This window comes from Hyalella azteca, unplaced genomic scaffold, assembly GCF_000764305.2.
Source record: "Hyalella azteca isolate HAZT.00-mixed unplaced genomic scaffold, Hazt_2.0.2 contig5817, whole genome shotgun sequence".
Lineage (NCBI taxonomy): Eukaryota > Metazoa > Arthropoda > Malacostraca > Amphipoda > Hyalellidae > Hyalella > Hyalella azteca.
Window position 1 is genome coordinate 70,779 of NW_025935997.1, and position 24,201 is coordinate 94,979.

General features: G+C 37.4%; 1 protein-coding gene across 3 annotated transcripts; it reads right to left on the minus strand.

The window, feature by feature from the left end:
• Positions 1-1,569: 1,569 nt before the first annotated feature.
• On the minus strand, positions 1,570-14,354 carry LOC108679261 (raf homolog serine/threonine-protein kinase Raf). 3 transcript variants are annotated; one of them, XM_018167856.2, is made up of 17 exons: positions 14,116-14,354; positions 13,799-13,900; positions 13,037-13,295; positions 12,707-12,820; positions 12,354-12,475; positions 11,924-12,022; positions 11,412-11,516; positions 10,902-11,065; positions 10,053-10,310; positions 9,140-9,243; positions 5,232-5,989; positions 3,826-4,320; positions 3,413-3,484; positions 3,108-3,192; positions 2,588-2,760; positions 1,697-1,881; positions 1,570-1,636 (listed from the first exon to the last, which is right to left on the minus strand). In XM_018167856.2, exons 1-16 carry the CDS (start codon positions 14,230-14,232, stop codon positions 1,711-1,713), a joined length of 3,198 nt encoding a protein of 1,065 aa, XP_018023345.1. In that variant the 5' UTR covers positions 14,233-14,354; the 3' UTR covers positions 1,570-1,636; positions 1,697-1,710. The 3 variants fall into 3 exon arrangements, with proteins under 3 accessions (XP_018023345.1, XP_047736600.1, XP_047736599.1); XM_047880644.1 differs by having other exon boundaries at positions 1,570-1,881; positions 5,232-5,416; XM_047880643.1 differs by having other exon boundaries at positions 1,570-1,881.
• Between the last annotated feature and the right edge of the window lie 9,847 nt (positions 14,355-24,201).

The window sequence follows — 24,201 nt, forward strand, 5'->3', positions numbered from 1 at the left end:
GCACACAATCCTGAATAAACAACAGTACAACAGTAGTACAAAAACACGAGGAAAGTAGCCCACAAAATAACTTACGAAGTCCGTGCGATATGCTACGTATATCACGTTCATTAATAAAACTAAGTAAATGTTCACTTAATACATTTACGTCTACGGCGACTGCACAGTGGAAAATACATCAACAAACACACGTTATGGTTGTCGTAAAACTACGAGAAGTGAATTTCACACCAATAATTTTATGATTTCAGAAAATCTCTAGGAAATTTCACCTAATTTCCTAGCAGTAATAATTTAAATCTCATTTATCTTGTGGTATCTTTTTTTCACTGCAAAATATATGAAGCTACACAACCATTCAGAGGCCCATGCATGCAGTTCTGGAGAAAATATTACATCATTTGGGATGAATTTGTGAACGAGCAAAAAATAATGGCACTTCAGACCAATGTACGACATTTATTCCGGCTGGATGAAGTGTGATCAATAAAATAAAAGGAGGTATGAATAATCAGCATCGGAAACTCATATCGATATCTCGAGGACTTCATAAGTAGGACTCACCTAGAAGTAGGTTAATATGAGAAACTTTTTTCCTCAACAGATAAGTTCCATACGAAGCGGAAATTATTTAGCGCAGAAAATCACCGAAATGAAGATAGATGTTATTACAAAATGTGCCGAATTAAAAGTTATTCGGCCATTGAAATTCATTATTTTGTCAGACAATCACTGGAATGAAGACCTTTTTAATTACAAAATGTGGCGAATTCCAAAATCAAAGTTAGGTTACACTTGCCAAATGCTTTCTCCAGCAAAGATATGAACACACGACAGTGTCATCACTAAACAGGCCTGGAATCGTCCGTCTTAAATAGCATTACGCTCACTCCAAGACTCGCATGCTTAGTCCAACAAAGCGTGTCGAAATTCTGTAACGTTTAAATAGTAACAAAAGAAGGCAAGAGATAACCCGTCTCAATTGAAACTTCAATCAAGATTTCGTTTGGAACACAGCACACAGAGCCAATTAAGCTGTGCATTGAACAACAAATAGAAATTCAAATCTAGAATTGGGTAGAATTGCCTCGCCTGCAATCAGCAAATGCACATAAATGTTTCAGAGAAATAGCATAGGACAACACTTTTATATCCTCCTCCTTGACAGATAATGAAGAGATAAGATCACTATCGAGGAATTCAATGTGACAAACTCGCAGCTAACGCACACTTATATAAAATGCATAATTCATGTTATTCATGAAATAAATTCGACATTGATGGCCGTTTGATGTAGAGACCATTGACAATAAGCCATGGCATGTTGCTCGGCATTTTCTGTGAAGTGCACCGATATGAAGCTGTGGAATGAAAGTTTTCAGTTCGCCTGTGGTGAAGAGGAACCCCCCAGTTGATGGGAGCTACAGAGGAAGTTCCTAGATGTTGCCCGTGGTGAAGAGGAACCCTCTTTTCAGTTCGCCTGTGGTGAAGAGGAACCCCCCAGTTGATGGGAGCTACAGAGAAAGTTCCTAGATGTTGCCTGTGGTGAAGAGGAACCCCCCCAGTTGATGGGAGCTACAGAGGAAGTTCCTAGATGTTGCCTGTGGTGAAGAGGAAGCCTTCAGTTGATGGGAGCAACAGAGAAAGTTCCTAGGTGTTGCCTGTGGTGAAAATGAGCCCCCTAGTTGATGGGAGCTACAGAGGAAGTTCCTAGATGTTGCCCGTGGTGAAGAGGAAGCCTCCAGTGTTCATGGGAGTCTTGGGCGAGGCGCACATGTACATGAAGTCATCATTGAGATGGGAACGCGTCAGTATTGGCTCGCTGGCCGAGCGATGTAGCTTAGGTAAAGACCGCACAATCGATTCCAGGTTAGCCAGAATCTGCACACAAGAGTCAAGGTTAAAAATGATGAAGGTCCACAAATGATCAAGGTCACGAATGATCAAGGTTATAAATGATCAAGGTTATAAATGATCAAGGTTATAAATGATCAAGGTTTACAAATTATACGGAGGTATAATTCAGTCAGATTAGGAGGATGTAAGAGTAACTGGCATAATATTCAATGGAATTTGGTAAAGTTTCTGTTAAATTAACGGTGAGGAAGGTTTGAATTCTTCTCTTACTGTGGCGTTAGAGAACTCTGGCCTATGGAAAATAAATAGCATAGATTAGCCTATGAATTTTGGAAAAAGAGAAGAGATGCAAAATATTTAAAACGTGCAGGTGAAACGTATATTTCATCATAAAAGAATACGCTTATCCCCAAAGGACATTTCTTATGCATACTAATAACGATTGATTACACCGTGAGAATTGCAACCACTATAGCTAAGTTATGGGATCGGAATATAAAACAGCAATTAAGTACAAGCGATCGGGCACCTGAGGGAACAGAGGTCTGTCATGATATAGGAATTGGAAGCAGCAAATAAATAGTGGCAATAAGGACCTGAGGAAACAGAGGTTTGTCATGATATAGGAATTAGGAGCAGCAAATAAATAGTCGCAATAAGGACCTGAGGAAACAGAGGTCTGTCCTGATATAGGAGTTAGGAGCAGCAAATAAATAGTGGCAATAAGGACCTGAGGAAACAGAGGTCTGTCATCATAAGCAAATTTGATGCAGTCATTGAGCAGTCTGCGGATGGGTTTGGGAGTGTCAGAGCGCAGGAGGCTTGTGTCGGGGCGCAGCAGCCCGCACCCAACACGGAACAGGATCTGGTCCTTGCTGCTGCTGTTTGCATATGGGAGTGTACCTGCATGCAAAATATACGATTAATATGATTGTTTGTCCATAGAATAATATAACTGGTTATTACAAATGCATTTACTATCACAGTAAATATTAGAAATATTGTACCTCCATAGAAAAACTAAAAACAATATAATTTTTGATACACGCATTCATATTATTGGGTATATTAATTTAATTTTTCACAACCAACAACCACAGTATATATTATCAGTTTATCACATTTTGTACATGCACGCAAAACCTGCACTCAATATCATTGATAGCTTCTCATAAACATTGTTCATGAGAAACCTAATGATACTAGAGAAGCTTCAATATTGAAAGCAAGCAGGGTCGACGACATTGTACCTGAGAAAAGTTCAAACAGAACGATGCCAAACGCGTAGACGTCGCTTTGGAAGGAATACGGACTCTCTTGCTCCATGCGAATAACCTGAATATAGGAAAAAGGCATTTAATGAGGGAACAAATATAAAATTTTATTATTACAGTATTACAATGATTATTTTACAGAAACACAGACAGCATGCCATTGTTGAACTTGTCATGGATATTAAACATAGCATAATGGCTTCAGGAAAACACAACATAAGAGAACGCAATTTAAGGCTATCCCGGTTTTTTAATTACATAGGAACTGGAGGATTTCTCACCTCTGGAGCCATCCACAATATACTGCCGGACGGCTGCCGTCCAGATCCACTTTCTTGGTTCCATCGGCCTTCCTATAATATATTGTGATACATTTATCATATCATCATATGATAATAAATTCATGTCTATTTTGAAATTCAATGGCATGCAATTTTTAATAATTTCATCACGAAAGAAACGTGAATAAAATAATTTTTCGATGAGATTCCTCTTATCCAACAACCAGAACACAATCTTGGCATGGTTTGAAGAGCTGATTACATGATTAATGAACTAAACAAAATATAAAGACAATTTCGGATAGTCTTTATTTCAACTATCAAGCTCCGTATGAAGCTCGTGTAAGCTGAGAAACACCATCGTCTTAGGTCTTGAAGAGACAATGATTCAATAATTATAATTATCCACGAACCTTGACCGTGGCGAGACCAAAATCGCCGATTTTGACAGTGTAATCATCATGAAGGAAAATATTGTTAGACTTGAGGTCGCGATGGATGATATTCTTGGCGTGAAGATAATCCATGCCCTGGGAGGTCTGGCACGCGATATCAATTAACGTCTTTAGTGGGAACTTTGTCTCCTGAACGTGAAGGTGCTTATACAAGCTGGACCCCTCACACCACTGCGTCACGATCGCAAGTTCAGGAGTCTTGATCCATCCCATGAAGAGTAAAATATTCACGTGTCGGGTGCGTTTGAGCACTGCTACCTCGTTCTTGAATGCGTTGTACTGGGCTGGTGTCGGGTCTTTGAAATTGAGAGTTTTGACAGCAACAAGACCGTGCCAGTGGCCGCGATGGACCGTCCCGAAGCTGCCCGAACCGATGCGCATGCCAACCAGTACCTCCTTGCGCGGGATCTCGAAGTCCTCCGCAGATGCGTCCTTGAACGACGATTGCCTGATCTGCTCATGTAGAACAATAGAAAGCATATACCACATATCACAATTAAAGATTATGCCTATACCCCCTATCACAATGAATAGAAAGGACGTAGCTAGTCACTTGTCCTTGAACGACGATTGCCTGATCTGCTCATGCAAAACAATAAAAAGCATATACCACATACGATATCACAATTAATAGCTGAGAGTATACCACAATTAATAATTAAGCCTATACCACTTATCGCAATTAATAGATAGGACGTAGTTAGTCACTCGACCATGAACGACGATTGCCCGAATGGTAAAGCGAAACGATCGAAAATGTATCCGGTACATCCTATTACAATAATACCTTGATTTAGAGGAAATCTGAAAAAGATCTGAACATTAGATCCATTCGAAATCACATAGAAAGAACGTAGAAGGTACTTAAATGCTCAGAACAAGGAACTTTAATTGTGCGTAGTCAGTCTCGGGTGAAGCTAACAGCATAGCAATAATGCAGGAATCGGTTCTTGAAATAATAGCCTGTGCAAATAACATGTTCACGATAGTACAAAGATGTCATATTCAAAATCTTCTGAAAATACCTCAGGTGTAACACCAACATAATTGGACTAAATAAATACCCTGAACGCCCAACAGAACAAAGGCCAGGACAAAACAGCAAACGATATAGTACGTCAAGATAATCATTAAGGTCTGAACATAGATTCTCAATTCATGTTGGAACTGTTCGGAATAAAGAGATAATTTTGGCCCTATTTTCAACTCATTTTTCAGCCCCTATTTTCAACCCTATTTCCAACTTATTTTTAGCCCTATTTTCAAATTATTTTTCAACCTATACTCAGCCCTATTTCAAACCTCAGATACGAGTTCAAGCACTAATTTTCAATGAAGCTCACCTCTGAGAGGTCGTATCTTACCTTCTTGCCAGAGACGGTCTCATCAGCAGACCGAGCCCGGGGTCTGACTTGTTTGAGTGTGTTGGTGGGGGAGGCCTGGGCCGAGTGCGACCCTTGGGACGTGCCATCACAACCCTGGCCAGAGGAGGGGGGCGGGCTGCCCCCTCCTGACGAAGCCATGTTAGGGGCACCGCCCGCCAGGTATCCTGGTAACATCATGTACGGATTTAAAGATTGGAACGACGACCCGAGGGTATTGCTGTTACCGTACGAACAGAACGGTAATTTTCGCTGTTTAGTGGGACCATTTGGTTTGTTGTTGTTGCCGTTGAAGATTTTAGTGGTGCTGTGAGAAGACTGTGAACGCATGATGGATGAAGGGAAATCCCTGCAATTCTTTTTGCCAGACGCGGGGGACTTGTGTCTTTTATTCTTATTCTTGATCTTGGGAGTTTTAGATCCACAAGAACAAGAGGAATTATTAGAGACGGTGATAATGGAACTAGAAGCACCTGGACTGAATGGATTATTGTGTTTATTATGACTTGACGACTGAGTTATAGGAGGAGTTGGAATAGGTGTTCTGAAATTGAAGTAATTATAACACCGAGAAGAAGGTTTTGTCACCACAGGGGCGGTGGAAGAGAAAAAAACGTTATCGTTTGACGGGGTAGAGGGGGATGGGAAGTGGTTTAGAGGGGTCGGGGGATCGCTGTTGGGGGCGAGAGGGAGGCATTCTTCGCTGGTGCTGCCTTCGCTGCCGTCGCTGCTGCGATCGTCTGTTTGCGCAGACAATAGCGAAAACAATTCAACTTCTTGACAACAATGAGCGAAAACAATTCAACTTCTTGACAACGAAAAACAAATTCGACAACAAACAAATCAAGAACAAATGAAAATCATGTCCACTTCACCAACAGACAACAGCAAAAAACACGACCGACCGGTTTAAACAGAAGCAAGGGAACAGACAACAGACGCAAGACAAACATATTAGCGTGTTATCAAAACATGAAATGAACTTGCATTAGAATTCGCAACACGTTTGTTATCGTGTTGATGAAGAGAATAATTCGATCACATTACCGTGAACATGCAAAAGGACAAAATAAAAAGCAAATCAAAGAAAGAACGAAAATAAATCATGAATGCATAACAAAAATCAAAATGCTTCAGCGATCACGGATAAAATAAATTTGGAGTATAGCCAGATGATGATGATGCGAGTGCGCGAAATAATTCAAGGATTTAGCAGGCAAAGTGAAAAAAATTAAATTTTTATTTTAAATCATGATGAGCAGACTTATTAGCTTTCATGCCACTCAGAGAAAAATGAATGGGTCACGTTGTACAAATCGTGACTCGCTTTCCTGCCCAAAAGCAGGAGCAGAGAGCGGCCGTAGCACTGATACGCCCTAATGCCGGGCTAATCTGAGTCAGGTTGACCCATACCATGTACAAAAGTACATTGTATGGGTCAAAAGTACATTGGACAAGCCGATCTCATTCATTTCTTTCATTGATGGATGATATGGCAAATTGTGTTGAGAATAAAATGGGTTTAAATTGTAATAAGCATTAAGTGAGTAAATTTTGATAATATAAATTCAATAGTTATGTTACTTTAAAAGATTTTCAGACCTCCAGTAAAATTCATCAAAATATTTGTGTAATATTCACTAACTCTCTCCAGGATAAAAAAGGAAAAACGTTAATTTGAAGATAAAAAATCGCGCAAAAAAGGATAATTAACAGTTTAAGTTTTAAAGTGCATACAGACAACATCAAAGCAGAAATCATAATTGACATTTAATAAATAGTCCTTTAATTTAAAGGAAGATGCACAGAAATGAACATTTCATTTCGATAATTCTACAGGCAGAGAATCCCGCGAAATGCAGTATAAACAAACAGCGAAATATACTGAAACATTTAAAATTGAATAAATTTTATTAGTGTTCCAACGCATCAAAATTATAATAATCCGTCTAATAGTACTTAGAACAATTGAATAAATATATAACTAGTATCAAAGCGGCCATAAGAACAAACCTTTAGTCAGGAATTTAGTGATGAAAAAATCCTTTTAGAAAAACTACATTTAAGATCTTTAACTAATAATTTAGAATGGACATAGACGTTTTTGTTATAAAGCATTGATGTTTAATTACCCAATACAAAACAATTAAATCAATAATAAACAACAACCAATTAGCAAACCCAATAGAACAAAATTTATATTGATTGATAATTGATAATCATTGATAAATTCCAATCGTGAAGTGATCGGAATTATTGAAGGAGAGTAGATAAGTTTTGCATTAAAATCATAGCCATTTAACTTGCGGTGGTAGACAAAGGGCAGAAAAAATTAAGGATAAATATAGAGATATAAATTCAAGAGAGATTCATTTGAACATTGACAAGCACAACACTCATGCCAGCCATTCGCAGATGCAACAACTTCGCATAGATTTTCGCCTTTATTCATAGTCTGCGCGTATACATCAACTGTCGTGAATACTATTCGAACCAACCTATATACCCGTTAACTAGAGGAACCGTCTAGTTACCCAAGTAACTACAGTTACCGTCAGGAGACAAATGGTTAATTGACGTACGGTAGTAACTAGCCATGTAGTGACCAACTAGCCATGAAGTGTAGTCTCGACACTTACACTTTGAAATTATTATTCAGTAATAATTTAATATTCAGGATCTATTAGCACATGATTCAGACTGGAATGTTAGTCAGACATTGTCGGGAGCCTTGAAAATAATCTGATATGGACCAGGTTCATTCCAGCAGTGAGAATCAATATTATTTGAATGGCCTCTAAGTTATTATTTCAAGTAGCGTTATTAGAAAGAATACAGATTATCAATTGTCTTCAATAAGCTGCTTTATGGAAAAAAGTTCCCTACATATTTTTCTTTTAAATTTACCGTAGATTGGAAGTTTTTCAGCAAACGTCCTTTCCTTTATTAAATTACGATAAAAAAATATAACTCGGTACTCACTGCAGTGAGTGACAGAGAGCGCATTTTCTCGTCGACGAAAACTTGAGATCACGGACAGACGGACAGACGGACGAACAGACGGACGAACAGACGGACGAACAGACGGACGAACGGACATGGCGAGCACAATAGTACATTTTTTCCCATAAATGAAAAAATGCGCTAAAAAGCTTATGAAAAGATAACCAGCATTGCATAAATTATAAGTAGATTTCTCAGCAGGCACATGCTAGCCTATTCATTTTATTCACATATATATTCACGAAATAAGCAAAATCAATCAATTCACTGGCGAGATACACATATGAATGAAGAAATGAATGTAGACAATAAGCCATTCACGTTGAATTTGCCAGTTGTACTTGTAGCAGGCACTTGAAAATAGAACGCACTCACCTTTTTCCCCGAATTTTCATTCATGTTTATTAGGCATGTTAAATATCTCGAGCAGTGGCCCTCTTATGCAGCCACAATTTGCATACGGGATTTATTGCCATAACTAAACGAAAAATTGTACTCAAGTTTTGACAATACAATACTTATTAAAGTTACAAATAAAATTTAATATTTGAATAAGATTACCAACACCACAGGTTGGTAAATCATCGCTGGAGTGTACACAATCATCGCTAGAACAACGAAGACGTCGCTTTGATTGTTATGATGATAAGAAGATGGTTATCACAGTTACCTGCCTGGTCTTTGTTAACTGCAGTGAGTATCGATAAAAAGTGAGCCTAACTAATTCCAATTAATACTGCCAGTAATGGTTCAAGTTATGAAGGTAATGGTTCAAGTTACGATTGCGATGGTGCAAGTTATGAAGATAATGGTGTCAGCAATGGCGCTGTACAGATACCAGAAATGTTTCAAATGATGGAGTTAATGGTGAGGCAGAGGCACCAGACCTGGGCTGGGAGGCGCGTATGTCTTGAGGCGGGCGAGGGATGAGGCGTCGCTGAGGCTGGCAGGGTTCACCAGATTACAGCACACGTTGGGCGCTGACGACGACCTGACAACCACAAGAAGACGATCAGAAACGTACGATCAGAACTGGCCAAACAGAAACGGACGAACAGAACTGAAGAATCAGAAACTGACGACAGAACTGAAGAATCAGAAACGGACGATTAAAGATGGCCAATTAAAAACGGAAAATCAGAAACAGCCAATCAGAAACGGTGAATTGCGAACGGCCAAACAGGAACGTTCAATCAGAATTGGCATGACTTATTGTTAGAGCGCGGTTGGCCGAAAACTGATCATGAAAGTCAACAACATAGCTAGAGTGAATTATCATGTAGAGGATGTCCAAAGACAAAATAAAATACACTAGAATATTTTGTAACTGCATTCAATTCAAAAAGATTAGATACGAATTACATAAAATGTCCACTAATATTGTCGAACTACCGTAGCTTTTGCCATGAAATAAGAAGGCATGCCACTCAAAATTTGAATAGGTACATAGGTATATATAATATTAATATATACATGAATAATATAAATACCGTTCTATAACATGGATACCTGCCATAATATAAATACCTGTCCATAATATCAATACCTGTCTATAATATAAATACCTGTCTATAATATAAATACCTGTCTATAATATAAATACCTGTCTATAATACCTGTCCATAATATTAATACGTCTATAATTATGGTATATTATTATAAATAATACGTAATATACGAATAAATAATATAAATATTATTATAAATAATACGTAATACACGAATAAATAATATAAATATTATTATAAATAATACGTAATACACGAATAAATACTATAAATATTATTATAAATAATATACCTGTCTCGGGGAGCCAGAGGCGCCGGAGCAGACCGAGCTCCCCCATGTATGTTAGTAGATTGTGATGCCTCCATGTGATGGTTGTGGTGATGCTGGTGGTGATGTTGTTGGTGGTGGTGGTGACGAGAGGACCCGGTCGTGGGGTGAAGGTTATACGTGCCAGCCAAACCATCAAGGTAATAGTAACCCGAAGACGTTGAGTAACTCGTACATGTATTGAGAATACCAGCAGGGTTGTTGCTTTGCTGGGCCAGTAAACTGCAGGCAAATTGAAACCATTAGAATATTATCATAAGTTTATATATATAGTATTATTTATAGTAATAAAACTAAACCATAACCAAAATATAGTTTTAAAAAATATAGTGTTATTAGTGGCCAGAGGATGGATATTGACCAAAATTGTCAAGTGAAATGTGAATGAAAGATAATAAGAATTAACAATCCATTAAGTTTATACAGGTTGTATAACGTCAGACGACAACACATAACCATCATTGACGAGGATCAGCTGATGCGAAATATTGAGGTGTGAGTACTTGCAATAATTCAAATGTTCATAATTGCTGGAAATCGTCTGACGTTAATGAAGAGGAATGATGTTTGCATTCCATAAACTGCATTACTCCGAAATTTGATGATCAGTTTATTATACCAGTGATCAGGCTATTACCATTTTGGACCCCAGTGCAGATTTGACAATAGGTATATCAACTTACCGCTGGTAGATATTATTGGTCATATGATGGTCTTGTTGACATACAGAGTAGATGTATCAACTTACTGCTGGTAGATATTATTGGTCATACGATGGTCTTGTTGACATACAGAGTAGATGTATCAACTTACTGCTGGTAGATATTATTGGTCATACGATGGTCTTGACATAAAGATGGCACGTGGAAGGAGCAGCGCTGGTGGAAGCGGTAGCCGCAGGTTCGACACACAAAGCCGTGGAATAGCAACTTGCGACAACTGTCACAGAATGCCAGCGAGAAGAAAGTTCTCCGGATCTGAGACAAAATAATTCAACAACATTATTTACTGAAAAATTTAATGATACAATTTAAAATGTTTGGAAACAAGGCTGACAGTAAAGAATTTCATGATCTAGATTAAATTTTAGGTAAATACACCTACCAGCAATTTAAAATTTAAAAATAGAAAATATATACTGCTCAAAACACTCACGTTGATGATTTACTAAGATATATATTGATTTTTTAATTAAAATAAATTATTCATTCAAATGTCTATCATTAGTTATAATAAGTAACTTGAGAACTTATTGCTTAGAGCTTGCAACAAAGTTACGAGTACAGTATTGAGTTATTATTATGTTATCATTGAGCTACTGACGAAGTTGTGTGAGATTGATGTGGTGACGGGGAACTTCTCCTTGAGCTCGACGATGATCTCATCGCCCTCAACGAGAGCGATGTCCTGGTCCCATGACAGCAGCGCCTGCAGCAACAAGTGGTGACATTAGACACAAATAGGTCCTGCTGCTGCCTGCTTCTTAGTGCTGCTTGGTTCTTACAGCTGCCTGGCTTTTACAGCTGTCTGGTTCTTACAGCAGCCCAGTTTTTACAACTGCCTGGTTATTACAGCTGCCTGGTCTTGTCTTACTATCAGGTTCCTACTGCTGCCTGGTTATCAAGGTGCCTGGTTCCCTCTGATGCCTAGTTTGTTTATTCTGACCCTTCTGTTACTTAGTTCATTTTTTATTCTTAAATAGACAAATGGTTTGAAATGTGCAGTGGAATTTTGGAACCACAGCATAATATAATATTTAGTTTAGTGAATAGTACAGTACATAGTATTGCGTATAGTATAGAGATGTGTATACTATAGAGAAGAATGGGTGTTACCTTAGGATGAGCTTTGTAGACAGAGCACAGCTCAGGTGACAGCTTGCGTAGACTTAGTGCTTTAGATAACGCATATCTCAACGTCCGGCCAGGATGAATCTGAGAACAAAAACTAGCTTAGCAGAGAGGCATTGATTGCTTGAGGTTAAATTATCATTGAATGGGTTACATCATACATGACAATAAATACATTATGATGTTTCCATCATGCCAAATAGGAGTTGATAGCATACACCAAAATAACAAGTCAATTGTATTTTACTAGTGATATTCAACAATCAGAATGAATAAATTTTTTGTTAAACTATAGTTGACTATATGAACTAACCAAAAAATTTATTAGTCATCCTTGACTAAAATTTACTCACTAAAAGAAGTATCTATTCGACTTAAGTAATTCAACACAATTGATTGGCACAAAGTTGCTGACCTGCACAATGGTGCGCTGCTGGTTGGGAAGATGCGCCTTGACGACGGCACGACGCGGTGACTGAGGCGTAGACCGCAGGCTGCTGCTGCCGCTGCCGCAGCCCTCGTCTGACGTGTACATCACTGAACACATTCACAGAATTATTAGTAACAAAGATCAATCATACTGGCTCTTACATTATTACAACAGTTACAGCATTATATAAACTCTAACTGCTTACATTGTTATCTAGAAGTTCTCCTGATGAACTGACAACTGTTTTGTCTCTTGGTTCTACCTGTCAACCTCTGATATTATATTTACATGACATAAATATTAGTATGGACAATATCAGTCATTTGGACAAGTCTCACCAGCACCAGTTTGTGAGGGGGTGGGGGTGGTGGGGTCAAGTAGTGCTGCATCATCCCCAGCATGGTAGGAGAGAGGAGGAGGCTTGCCAGTCTGGTATATTTGGCCGCTGTCACCTGGAAGTGAAATCAAATTTTCTGTACAAGCAACTGGAAGAAGTCAGAAGGGACACTTATAGATGCATAAACAAAACAGCCATTAGAAGTTTTTTGGATGTAGTAATATTTTTACACAATTCATGAACAATTGAATCTTAAAATAAGAGCATTTGACTCTTAAAGATGAGCATGTAAATATGTATTATTGAGCATGAGTATTATGCTGCATGTTACCATGCTGTGGAGGGCTGGTGCTGTTCTGAGTGGCATTAGCTACACTGGGGTAGCTGAGCCCCAACTCTGAGGCCTCAGTGTCCCCAAAGTAGCCAGTGCTGACGCTGCTCACAAGGCTCCCTCCACTGCACCCAAAAGTGACATCTTCCTCAGATTGTGCCTCATCTTGTCTACTCAGCACCTCCCCACCAAGGTGTTCTAGAATTTCCTGTTCACGAGCTTCAAATTTGTGGAGCTTGCCCGTAAGTTCTTGGTATTCCTGTTGGGAGAAATATATTTCACTCATTATTACTGCATTTAGAAACATAAAAAAAGAGAATCAACAATTCTACTGTGAAACTTTATATACAAATAAATATAAATGTATATACATATAGTTCTCTAGAAGCCACAGGTTTTATAATTTCATAGGACAGTGTGGATAAATACTTTGTCTTTCATTTTTAAAATTTATAGGTACACATAGTAGTTTGAAATCACTTAATAGTGCTAAAAAACATGACATCACAGAACATTAACATCTTCAAGTGACAAATTTAACCATCCAATGTAACTTCAACTCGAATATTAATAGGCCCCATTTTCCAAAGCTAATTTGTGAACACAGTAGTTCCTATTATTCAAATAATTCAGTCTATTTCATTTGCAAGATAAGAATAACATCTAAGATTCATGACAAGTATCAATTTCATCATAATGTTTTAAAACGTAAAAATAACAAAATTTCTCTGAATTGTAACTGCCTGAAAGCAAGCTACTCACACTGAGGTAAAGAGGTGGTGGATGTTTGATGCCAGCAAATCTTGAATTGATGTCATCTATGTACTTTTTAGTAAATAGGATGATGCTTCTTATGTTCTCCAGCTGGAAAAAAAGTTTGATTGTTAGAAATTAGAACTGATAACAAATTAATTAAGATTTTTCTCTAGGTAACTTTTCAGAATAGTATTAATAAGAAAGTTGAGTTGATGAGTGTAAAACAATTAATTTATTGTTTTATTGTTAGATAAATAGGGATACAAAAATGTCAGCTTACAAGTAAATTAAATATGTATCATTCATGAAAAAATCAAACTTGCCTCTCCCATAAGTGTGTCAGGCTCCATGGTTTTGAAGTCTTCTTCTGGAGTGGTTGGTGGAGAAAGCGGACTGTTCCGCCGATTTCTTTGATCAACCCACGACATTTTCACAACCATAAAGTCAGCTCCGTGATTCAAAATGAATAGTAATTATTATGTTTTTTACAAAACAATACTGATGACTTACATTCTGCTATTTAAGCTTCAAACTGATATTACATTTTAAAGAAACTATCAATCCTTTCTGAGAATTGCAAAGAGGTTAATGTTTTCTGTTAATAATTAATAATAACAGAAAACTAGTGTAAGACAAACAGCTTGTTTTCTAGAAATATATATAACATAACCTTCAGAGATGCAACAAAGAAGAAATCATGATACATACCAATGCAAAATTTTATCATAGGTAAAAGATTAATGCATTTAAATGAATGGATTATTGAGTTTTGTAAACAAAATCATAATTTGAGCAGCCATATTTGAATAAGTTGTTCATTTGGGAGCATGATGAGAGCTGCTTGAGTTTTATTAATTGTTTAAATTAAACTTTACTCTGCTCAAAAATAAGAGAACAATCTAAATTTTTTTCATGCATATAGAGCTATTTATTTCCAATTTGTGGGCACTAACAGAAAATATGTAATCTTTGTACTAAGTTGGCAACACATTATAGCTATGAAATGAATATTTTCAGAAGATTTTACTGACAAATTTCTCATTAAATACCTTTTTACATGTACCCATTTTTGGCAAGAAACCTCAAAGATTTAGGTAGTTCCAGCAATAAATCCTCAATAATACTGGAAACATTACAACCAATCATGAATATTGGGTAAATGTTTCCAAAAATTGGGGAAAAACAATTGTTTTACGAGTACTTTTTGAAAACCCCATGTAAAAATAGGCCCCTTTTCTTATTTGTCACTGAAAATATATAGGAAAAAGCCAAACAAATAGGCAATATTGATCAGAATCACTGGCACGTTTTCTCCAAATTCACAGATGGCTTCTACCCACTTTTCCAGTTAGGCATTATAGGCCTAAAATGAAGATCTTGGTAACACAAAATTTTGCAACATTCTGCTTATTGACCAATGAATGACACATAAAAAGCAATGCATGTGCGAAATTTCATTCATTGTAATTGTCCTTGACTTATTTCTCCTGAAATTCAAGAAAAATGCCTATTTTCACCTATGCTTGTCAAAAATAAACCTTGAATTGTTGGTTTTTATGACATTTGTCACAGGTCAGATTAACTGAAAAAAATTTTCTGTCATATATTCTTCCTAAAATCTTGTGTGTGGAAAATATTGCAGAGATCAATGACATTATTCTTCAATGAATGCAGCAAGTCTCCCAGCTGTTTCCTCATCAGCCTCCTCATCACACCAGCAAATGGGATGTTGCAACTCACTTATGCCTGCTCATTGTTACCTTCTAATATCTTGCTATATTATTATGGCTCCCTTTTCTGTATATTCCTCTATTGTCTGTAACTGCATATAATTCCAGAATTTGTGATACCAAGTTTATGTTTTTGAGTGAAGATTTAAGTTATTGTAACACTGCATTAAGACATTGTTGGCTGTCATTTATATGAATACTTGCTCATAGGCTGTTATATCATAGTTCATTCCTATTTTTAAGATGATTTCATATAGGGGCAATAAGTCTTAATGGGAATGATTTATTACATAAACTAGTTATTCTGATTTTATATTTTTAGCACCATTAGCCTCACTTTTATGCCTGTGTCTTATTTGTATGGCAATGTATGCCATATAGCAACATAGCAAAAATGCCAGCCTGCTATCTTTACCTCAGGTATAAGTTTTGCAGACCACTTTGTTATCCACCTAGCACCTCATCTACATGGCCAACTTTAATTTCATTTAGTCTCTTTTGATTTGAAACATATTTGGTCATTTTATAATATTGTCCTACAAATGTAATCTCTAATCTCACAATTCTAGATATCACAATAGTATTTTATGCCTAACTGCAGCCATTTCCGTTATAATCATAATCAAAGTCCAGCCTAGCGTTGGCAAATGCAAGCATAAGTAAGGAAACAAATACTAAGTATATCTGGCCTAACTCTCCCTGAAGCTAAAATTGTTAAATGTAGGTAGTTATCATCAAAATTGGGTCTCTCCTTCTTGCCTGCCTAAACCACTTAGTGTTAAAGCTACAGCAATGAGACATACACCATTCGATTCGTAAGGAAATTACCTAAAAATTTGATGATCATTTTTTTGAATTTCTGTCTGGTTCATTTTTTATATGGGGGAGTAGGGGGGGGAGGGGGGAAAAATGAGAAAAATGGGATGAAATGTGCATAAAAAAAAAAACAAAGGGGAAAATGAGAAAAGTGATCATCAAATTTTTAGGTATGGTCCTTATGAACCGAATGATACGTGTCTTGATGTTGTAGGATGATATTTGTAGGAGGAGATAGATTTTCTAAAGTAACCCTTTTTAGCCGTTTTCTATGAATTTCATGTTTTCTATCAATTTTTTTGAAAAAATTCATACCAGCAAAATGTTCTTATTTTTACATTTTACTTAGGTACGTGAAGCTTCATGATGATCAGATAACTGTAAAAGTTTTTCTGGAGGGTAGCCGGACCCCTTAAATTGTGTAAGTAACTAATGAAATACTGTGCCATTGATTATGCCAACATAAACCATTCCTGTCATGCTAGCTGTAATCATGTGTCATCAAGTAGTTAATTAACAATGCTCAGCTACAAGGCTATTAATTAATCCTAACCAATGGGAGTCCAGTCCCTGCCAAGTGTAAGTTTTGTATACGTCTTTCTTGACCTATTAACTAAATTTAGATCTTGTTTCCAGTTTACATCACCATTTACCCAGGGCGCAGAGATTGCAAGCAGTGTCGCCAAGATATGGATTTTTAACCCAAAGCGTTGCCAGCCATTTTCACAAAGCTTTGGCTGGTAATTTTTAATAAGAAAGTGCTGCAAGCAACTTTGATAGCATATCCCTTACTCTCCACATACCACAACACTTACACTTATCGCAACTGATTTCAGGACAAGCTTCACTGCATCCTGATCCATCTAACGTACTGGAAACCTTACTGTGTGCGCTTGCGGTCTTTCAGATTTGCAGTAATAGCAATAATTTCAAATTCATTTCTAAAATGCAATAATTTCAATCCAAATGTGTTGGCAAGATCTTCTGAAGGTGTAAATGTTGCTGCTGATGCATCACCAAAGATCATTCGAAACTCATCCACTTTCTACACCCTGGCCAGTGGCCACTCACCAAGTCACCAACAACAGCAAGTAAAACCTACCATAGCCAAGTCATTTTTTCTTGCCCAACAAACCACATCCATCATCTATGTCAGTTTTAACTTGTAAACTCTGGAAATTTCTGTCCAATATTCCATATTAGTGATACTAGGGTAAACGCAGTATATTCCGACATCGTGGGTAATTCCGACACCTCTCTAGTTTTTCCTCTATATTAAGCTTTGTTTTAGTTCCATGCGTTCGTTGATGGTTGATATAGTGACGTCATACATTTGCGCATCAAACTACTACTGCCAAAACACTAGGTCTGGGCAATCTAGCTGGAAAATGTACAGATCCAAAGAGAGACGGTGCATTCCTCCCAATGAGATCATCAAAAAATGTGTCAAAGTTGACAGTTGACCTTGCTCTACCAAATAGTGATAAACTGTTTGTGTAGAAAGAATATTATTGTTTGAGACTTTTAAATACATCTGTGAATATATTAGGAATCCTTTAAGTATACTTGTATTTGCTGATTTCAAGTGGTAAATAAATTAATAGATGATTAAGTTGAGAAACCCATTTAGACACATAAAAACTAATTCCGACACAACTTGAATTGGACACACACAGCTCGTTCCAAGCTGTGTGCAAAAATTAAAATTTTCTTAATTAAAAGCTTAATAACTGTTAATTAAAAGCCTAATTAAGTAGTGCTCAATATTCAATAGTGTTCTAATTCAAAGCCGTGTTGTATTCCAATACAGCTCACACAGCACACAGCAATCGGAATTCAAACACGTGGATGTCGGAATTACACGTTAGTACAATTTGAAGCGCGGTCGGAATACATCTTACCAAGTGCCGAATATAGTCACTCACAGTGTTGGAATATACTACAGCAATCCCTTGATTAACGCGGTTAATAAATCCCCGTGTTTTACCCTGTTAAGCAAAACCGCGCTAATCAAACTTAAGAATATATGGGAATAATTATAATGAATCCTCAAAAATAGCAAAGTTACATGATAATTTTTTTTCCAATAAAATTCATCATATTTTTTTCTAAATAATAGGGGAAATAAATAAAAGAAATGCTAATGAATTAACATTTATTTTTTACTGAAAAACGAATCCAATTTCAATTGCACAGTACGACGTGGAAGCAATTTTGCCTTTCTCTTGATACTCGGATGATTTTTTTCAAAATTGTGCGTATTGTTGACTCGGGAAACCCTAGGTCTTCACTGATCTTCATTTTCGTTTCACCATTATCAAAACGCTTAATTATTTCAAGCTTAGTCTCCAAAGTGATATTTTTACGTTTAAGCATTCCCTTTTTGTCCATAATTATGACGGTAATTTATCAAGGAAAATTATGTAGTTTGATAAAAGTGAGCAGTAGATATGGCAGCGATCTTGACCAGTTGAAGGCTAACGAGTAACTAGAGCACCGGCATGGCGCACTTACCGGCGAACGTTGCCGAACTCGACCATTCGAGTTATGAACGAGACAAGGCGCGGTTAAACCGACTCTGTAGTCAGCACGAGTGCCTACGGAACGGGACCTTATTTAAAGAATTATTGGCTGAAATTCATAAAGTAACATTTGGCGAATTTTTCCAAAAGTCGTAACAAAAGTAACAACATAAGATCTAATAAGCAAAAAGTAACACTTTTGTTACGAACATAACACCTCTGGCTAGAGGCGGGAAAATGATGCGTTATGAAAAAAAAAGTCGCGTTAATCAAAACTGGCACCGCGTAGATTAAGGGTAGGTCACAAATTTTTCTTCCGCGTTAATCAAAACCACGGTATTCAAAACCGTGCTAATCAAAAAGTAACACTTCTGTTACGAACGTAACACCTCTGGCTAGAGGCGGGAAAATGATGTGTTGTGAAAAAAAAGTCGCGTTAATCAAAACTGGCACCACGTAGATTAAGGGTAGGTCACAAATTTTTCTTCCGCGTTAATCAAAACCACGGTATTCAAAACCGTGCTAATCAAGGGATTGCTGTATAGGGATATGGTAGGTTTGTATTCTAAAGGCCTTTAAATAAATATGGCAACATTTTGTGACGTTTCATTGTTGCTGGCGCGTAGTACGGTGTTTTGAGTCACGTAAAGCAAACAGAACTCAAGTAACGCATACGGTTATTTTTTATAGTTTTTCATTTCACAATGCGTCCTTAATGTGTCAGAATATACAGTGTTTACCCTACATGCTGAAATGGAAAAAAGTTTAATAAATAGCAAAATTCATGAAATCTATGGCTTTGCAAATGAGTTGTAAGGTTGAAAACCGTTTTCCATGTATATGCTCTGACTAATGAATACACCGTAAAATGGGGTTACTTTGACAGGCGGGGTAACTTTGACCACTTTTCGTTTTTTTAATAGAAACCCCCCAAAACTCAAAAACGATTTGACATAGAAAATTTTTGTTGATTGCCATCAAAGGCCTAATTAATACTAAGGCTACGTAACACAATAGAAAGATTTAAAAAGTTTACATATCTAATAGGTTACAAAATTAATAATGTGACCAACAAAAAAGAGCTATTATTTAAAGCCTGTAGGAGTACCCCCTCCAATTTCTTTAATTTTTGGTAAAATAACTCCAGGTTTTGATGCATTGTAGTAAAACTCTTCTAGTTACATATGAAAAAGACAAATTTTAGGAATGTGTCATAGTTTGCAAATGGGGGGCGCCCCCCCCCCCAATGGAGGGACTTAGACCACCTAATGTTTGTAGGTACTAGGCATCTTGAACTAAGGTCAATACCTATAAGTTTAAACTCGATATCTAACAATAATTAGAGTCTTTACAGTCTCAAACATAAAGAAAAAATATTAATAGGTGTATAAAACATAAAATATAATGTATATGAATCAAAACTATGAGAGGCAGGAGCCAGCAATTTATGGTGAGTAAAGCTAGAGTATAGACCTGTATTTTGCATGTTTCAATTTAAGTTTAACTTATCTAGAAAAAAAATGGCATCATTTTGAAAAAAAAGGTCAAACTTACCGGGTTACCCCATTTTACGGTACCTAGATACTGCATAGTGGCAAAGCAGAGTTTTTTAGACTCTTCCTCAACTTTTCAAGTTCATTTTTAAGCCCTATAGGCTATAAGTATAGACCAGCAAACTGCAAAGTATCATGGATACGAGCATTATCAATTTATCATACATGAGAAATTGGTTTACATTTTGAGTAGACAAGGAAATCAAAAATGAACTGATTCTAAAAAATCTCTGGTTTGCCACTGTGGGCCACCATCAAATTCATTGCTTTTATTACAGTAGGTATAGTTTTTATTATTGGGCTTGATGCTAGAAAAAATGGTAAAACATGTCTAAAAAATTATAGGTAGGTAGCTACCAACCAACAAAATTTGTCATGAAAATTCATCTTCATCATTTAGCTAGCCTTTCAATTTTCATAACTAAGAAAAGAAAGAAATCAAATTAAGTCCTAGGTTAGACAATACATCTTTACATGTTCATTTATACATGCTATGATCATTTTAGGGCTAGGGCCTAGTTCTAAATTTTTCACTGATCAAAAATGGATTAAATTTTTTGCATTGAGTGCATCAACGATATCACCACACAGCATAATTCTGAAATTGATCGGCAAGTCCCTAGTAGGCTAGTAGTAGTACCTACCTACCTACCTAACTAGTAGTCTAGTAAGTGTAAGTAAACACATGACAGCTTCTTCTTGAACAAGAAAACGAATCAGTAGAGCCAAAATAACTAGGAAAAATATTTTTGGAAATGAATAAGGACACTCATCATTACATGATAGTATTAAACACTTGCGCAGAAGCGATATTTTTGACCCGGATACGCATACAACCGAATTTGACCATGAAATCTACGCATACTAGACACTATTTCACACACTATCACAGACAATAGCAATAACAATGGATGCGCTGGTAACTGGACAGAGTTACCAATACTTTTAAAGAGTTCAACGCTTTATAATTATCAGATCATATTCCAATTCTATTTACTTTGAAAATATAATAATATATTAATTGAATCAGAGATTGCAATTTCTTAAGAAAAAGTGCAATTAAATTGCTAATTTGATGATATATACGTGACGGATATGAAAATTTCTACGAACTCATGTGCTTAACGATGACTCAGATGATTTAAAGAATGATCGGAAAATTGAATCCTGCATTAAGCTAACTGCATATTCGCTAATTTTAATTTCTTAGAGATATTTATAGTATTTATCTACATATCTGGAAGCCAACACGAAGAAAATCACTGATAGGAGCTGCAAATGACATCCGAGTTTTGCTTCCTTCCTTCCATTGAAGTCACTCCCCTACGTGTCGGTAAAAACCTTTAACTTTAAGACATATTAATGAACGATAAATAATACGATGATCCGACTACCCATTGAACCAATCCCCTGTAAGTAATATGGATACTTGGATAGACGACAAATTCACGCAGATCATACTGGCTCGAGCTGCGGACAGACAACGCAAGGCTTCAACCGTTTTGGAATAATTATAAATGCAATAAGACAAATTTACGAAGACTATACTGACTCGAGCTGCGGACAGACAGCGCCATGGCTGTAACCGTCTTGGAAGAACTATAAAAGTAATAAAGATAGACGACAAATCAACGAAGACCATATTGACTTTAGCAAAGGCTGCAAAGAAACAGCGCCATGGCTGTAACCGTTTTGGAATAAGTATAGAAGCAATAAGGATAGACCGTCCGCGCAGAGCTGGGCAGCGCTGCTTGGAAATGTAGCGGCGCTACCGCTACCGCTACATGTTCTAAATATAACGGGCGCTACCGCTACCGCTACAGTCANGCAACGCACTAACCGTCAGACTGTATATTTTCTCTAGCTGACGAACGGTAGTGGTTTTAAGTCTAATGGTGCCGGGAGGAATCGAGTATTGAACGCGAACGTGTTCATTACCAGTCAAAGCAAAGGTTTACGACTTCTCAGCGCACACTGCACAGTATCGCGCTTGCTACTGACAAGTTATATAGGTCGTGCGTTACGTTGAGCCTACTGTTGCTTTTGTGCCTATCTGTGCAGTTTAATTACTGTCTCTTATACACATCTAGATGTGTATAAGAGACAGGCGCAAGAGACAAACCCCAAAATTACAGGCCGGTTACATTAACATCACACGTAATCAAAGTATTTGAGAAGGTTGTTGCCAGAAGGTTGGTGCAGGACATGGAAGACGCTGACCTTTTCAACAAAGGGCAACACGGTTTTAGACGAAATCGTTCCTGTTTGTCTCAGCTATTTGAGCATCACCACCAAATCCTGGCCATGCTGGAGGAGGGGGCCGGGGTGGACGTGATGTACTTGGACTTCGCCACCTCTGGATCATAGACGACAAATCCACTAAGATTCTACTGACTTGAGCATTGGCTTCGGACCTAAAGCGTCATGACTTCAACCGTTTATAAGGATCAAGTGCAACATGTTGTGTTTCTAGCGAAGTATACGACTTCGTAGCTCTGAATTGTTGATAAGTATTTTTAAGCTGACCGTTGGGTCCAGGGCATGTTTAAGAGGTTTGTAATTAAACAGTTAAGTCTGTTGCCATCGGCTGTGCTATAAACTAACTAAAATCAGGGACCAACCACACCGTAGGGCCAAATACACATGTGAACGAACCACATCTGGAAATGCAATCATGCCGGGGTGCTGAAGTAGAAGACCAACTTAACTACATCAGGAAACCAAACACACGCGGAGGCAAATCCAATGCTGAGGACCAACCACACGTGGTGGGACGAAGCACGCTCGAGGGCATGCAGATGCAAGTAAACAGAATCATGACTGCTTGTCAGATCGGGATAATTCAGAGGCCGCGAGTGACGACCAGCAAAACTTAAGCTAACTGTTCCGACTGTTGCAGGTCTTTTTGTTTTTAATGATGATGAAGTTGATATGGTAGCTCTCAAAATACCTGAAATCTCAGCATTTTTGGTTATCGAAGCTCCCGCTAAATTAATAATTTGATTCTTTCAACATCACAAATGCCCGGTAATTTTTTCCTGTGTACCAAGTAAATCATGTAATGAATACAAAATATTGAATTTATTAATGAGAACAATCTACTAAAACTAATATATATATCTACCAGGACAATTACCTTAGAATCAATTTATAAAATTTAACCTTTTTGGACAAGACAGCTTGCAGAAAAATTTTTGCATCCAATTATTTCGTCATTTCTTGAGACTCTTTAGTGGTTGCTGATGGCCACACGACGACGCCACCAAGAGCGACGGTGGCCGGTGAACGGTTGCGCCCAACTCTTGAGGCGCTGCTTGGTATGAGGATCTTTCGGGACTCAATTAGTAAACATCCAACCTGCTGGGTGGAGGTAGAGCCCTTCGGGACCCAATTAATAGAAAATCATGCTTGTGTGTGGGAGGGGAGGGGGTGGAGATGTCCTTCCGGATCTCAATCAATAAAACATCGTAACTGCTGGGAAGGCTGGATTGTGTGTGTTTGGAATTAGCACGTAAATCTAGAGGATGTTTGGGCGCTTATCCACAATGTCTATCGTATTGAGATATTGTAGAACCTGAATCCTTATCCATGGTGTGAGAATAGAAAATTAATGGAGTGACCGTTCCGACAGGTTTGGGACGATTATTTGGAACTAATTTTGTATGCGAATTTTGACAGCAGAGATTTATCCAATTAGCCAAGTCTTAGCACGTTTGACATGCATAACTTGTTCAAATCAAAATCGTTGCTAGAGCGCTAAGCGCTAAGTTTCAGCCTCTTTGCGTGCC

Coding starts and splice junctions, on each gene's coding strand:
- LOC108679261 (XM_018167856.2), bottom strand. CDS start 14,232: ATGGTTGTGAAAATGTCGTGGGTTGATCAAAGAAATCGGCGGAACAGT. Junction 10,311..10,901: donor ACCAATAATATCTACCAGCA/GTAAGTTGATAC, acceptor ATTTGCCTGCAG/TTTACTGGCCCAGCAAAGCA. Junction 1,882..2,587: donor ACAGACCTCTGTTTCCTCAG/GTCCTTATTGCC, acceptor TCTTGTGTGCAG/ATTCTGGCTAACCTGGAATC.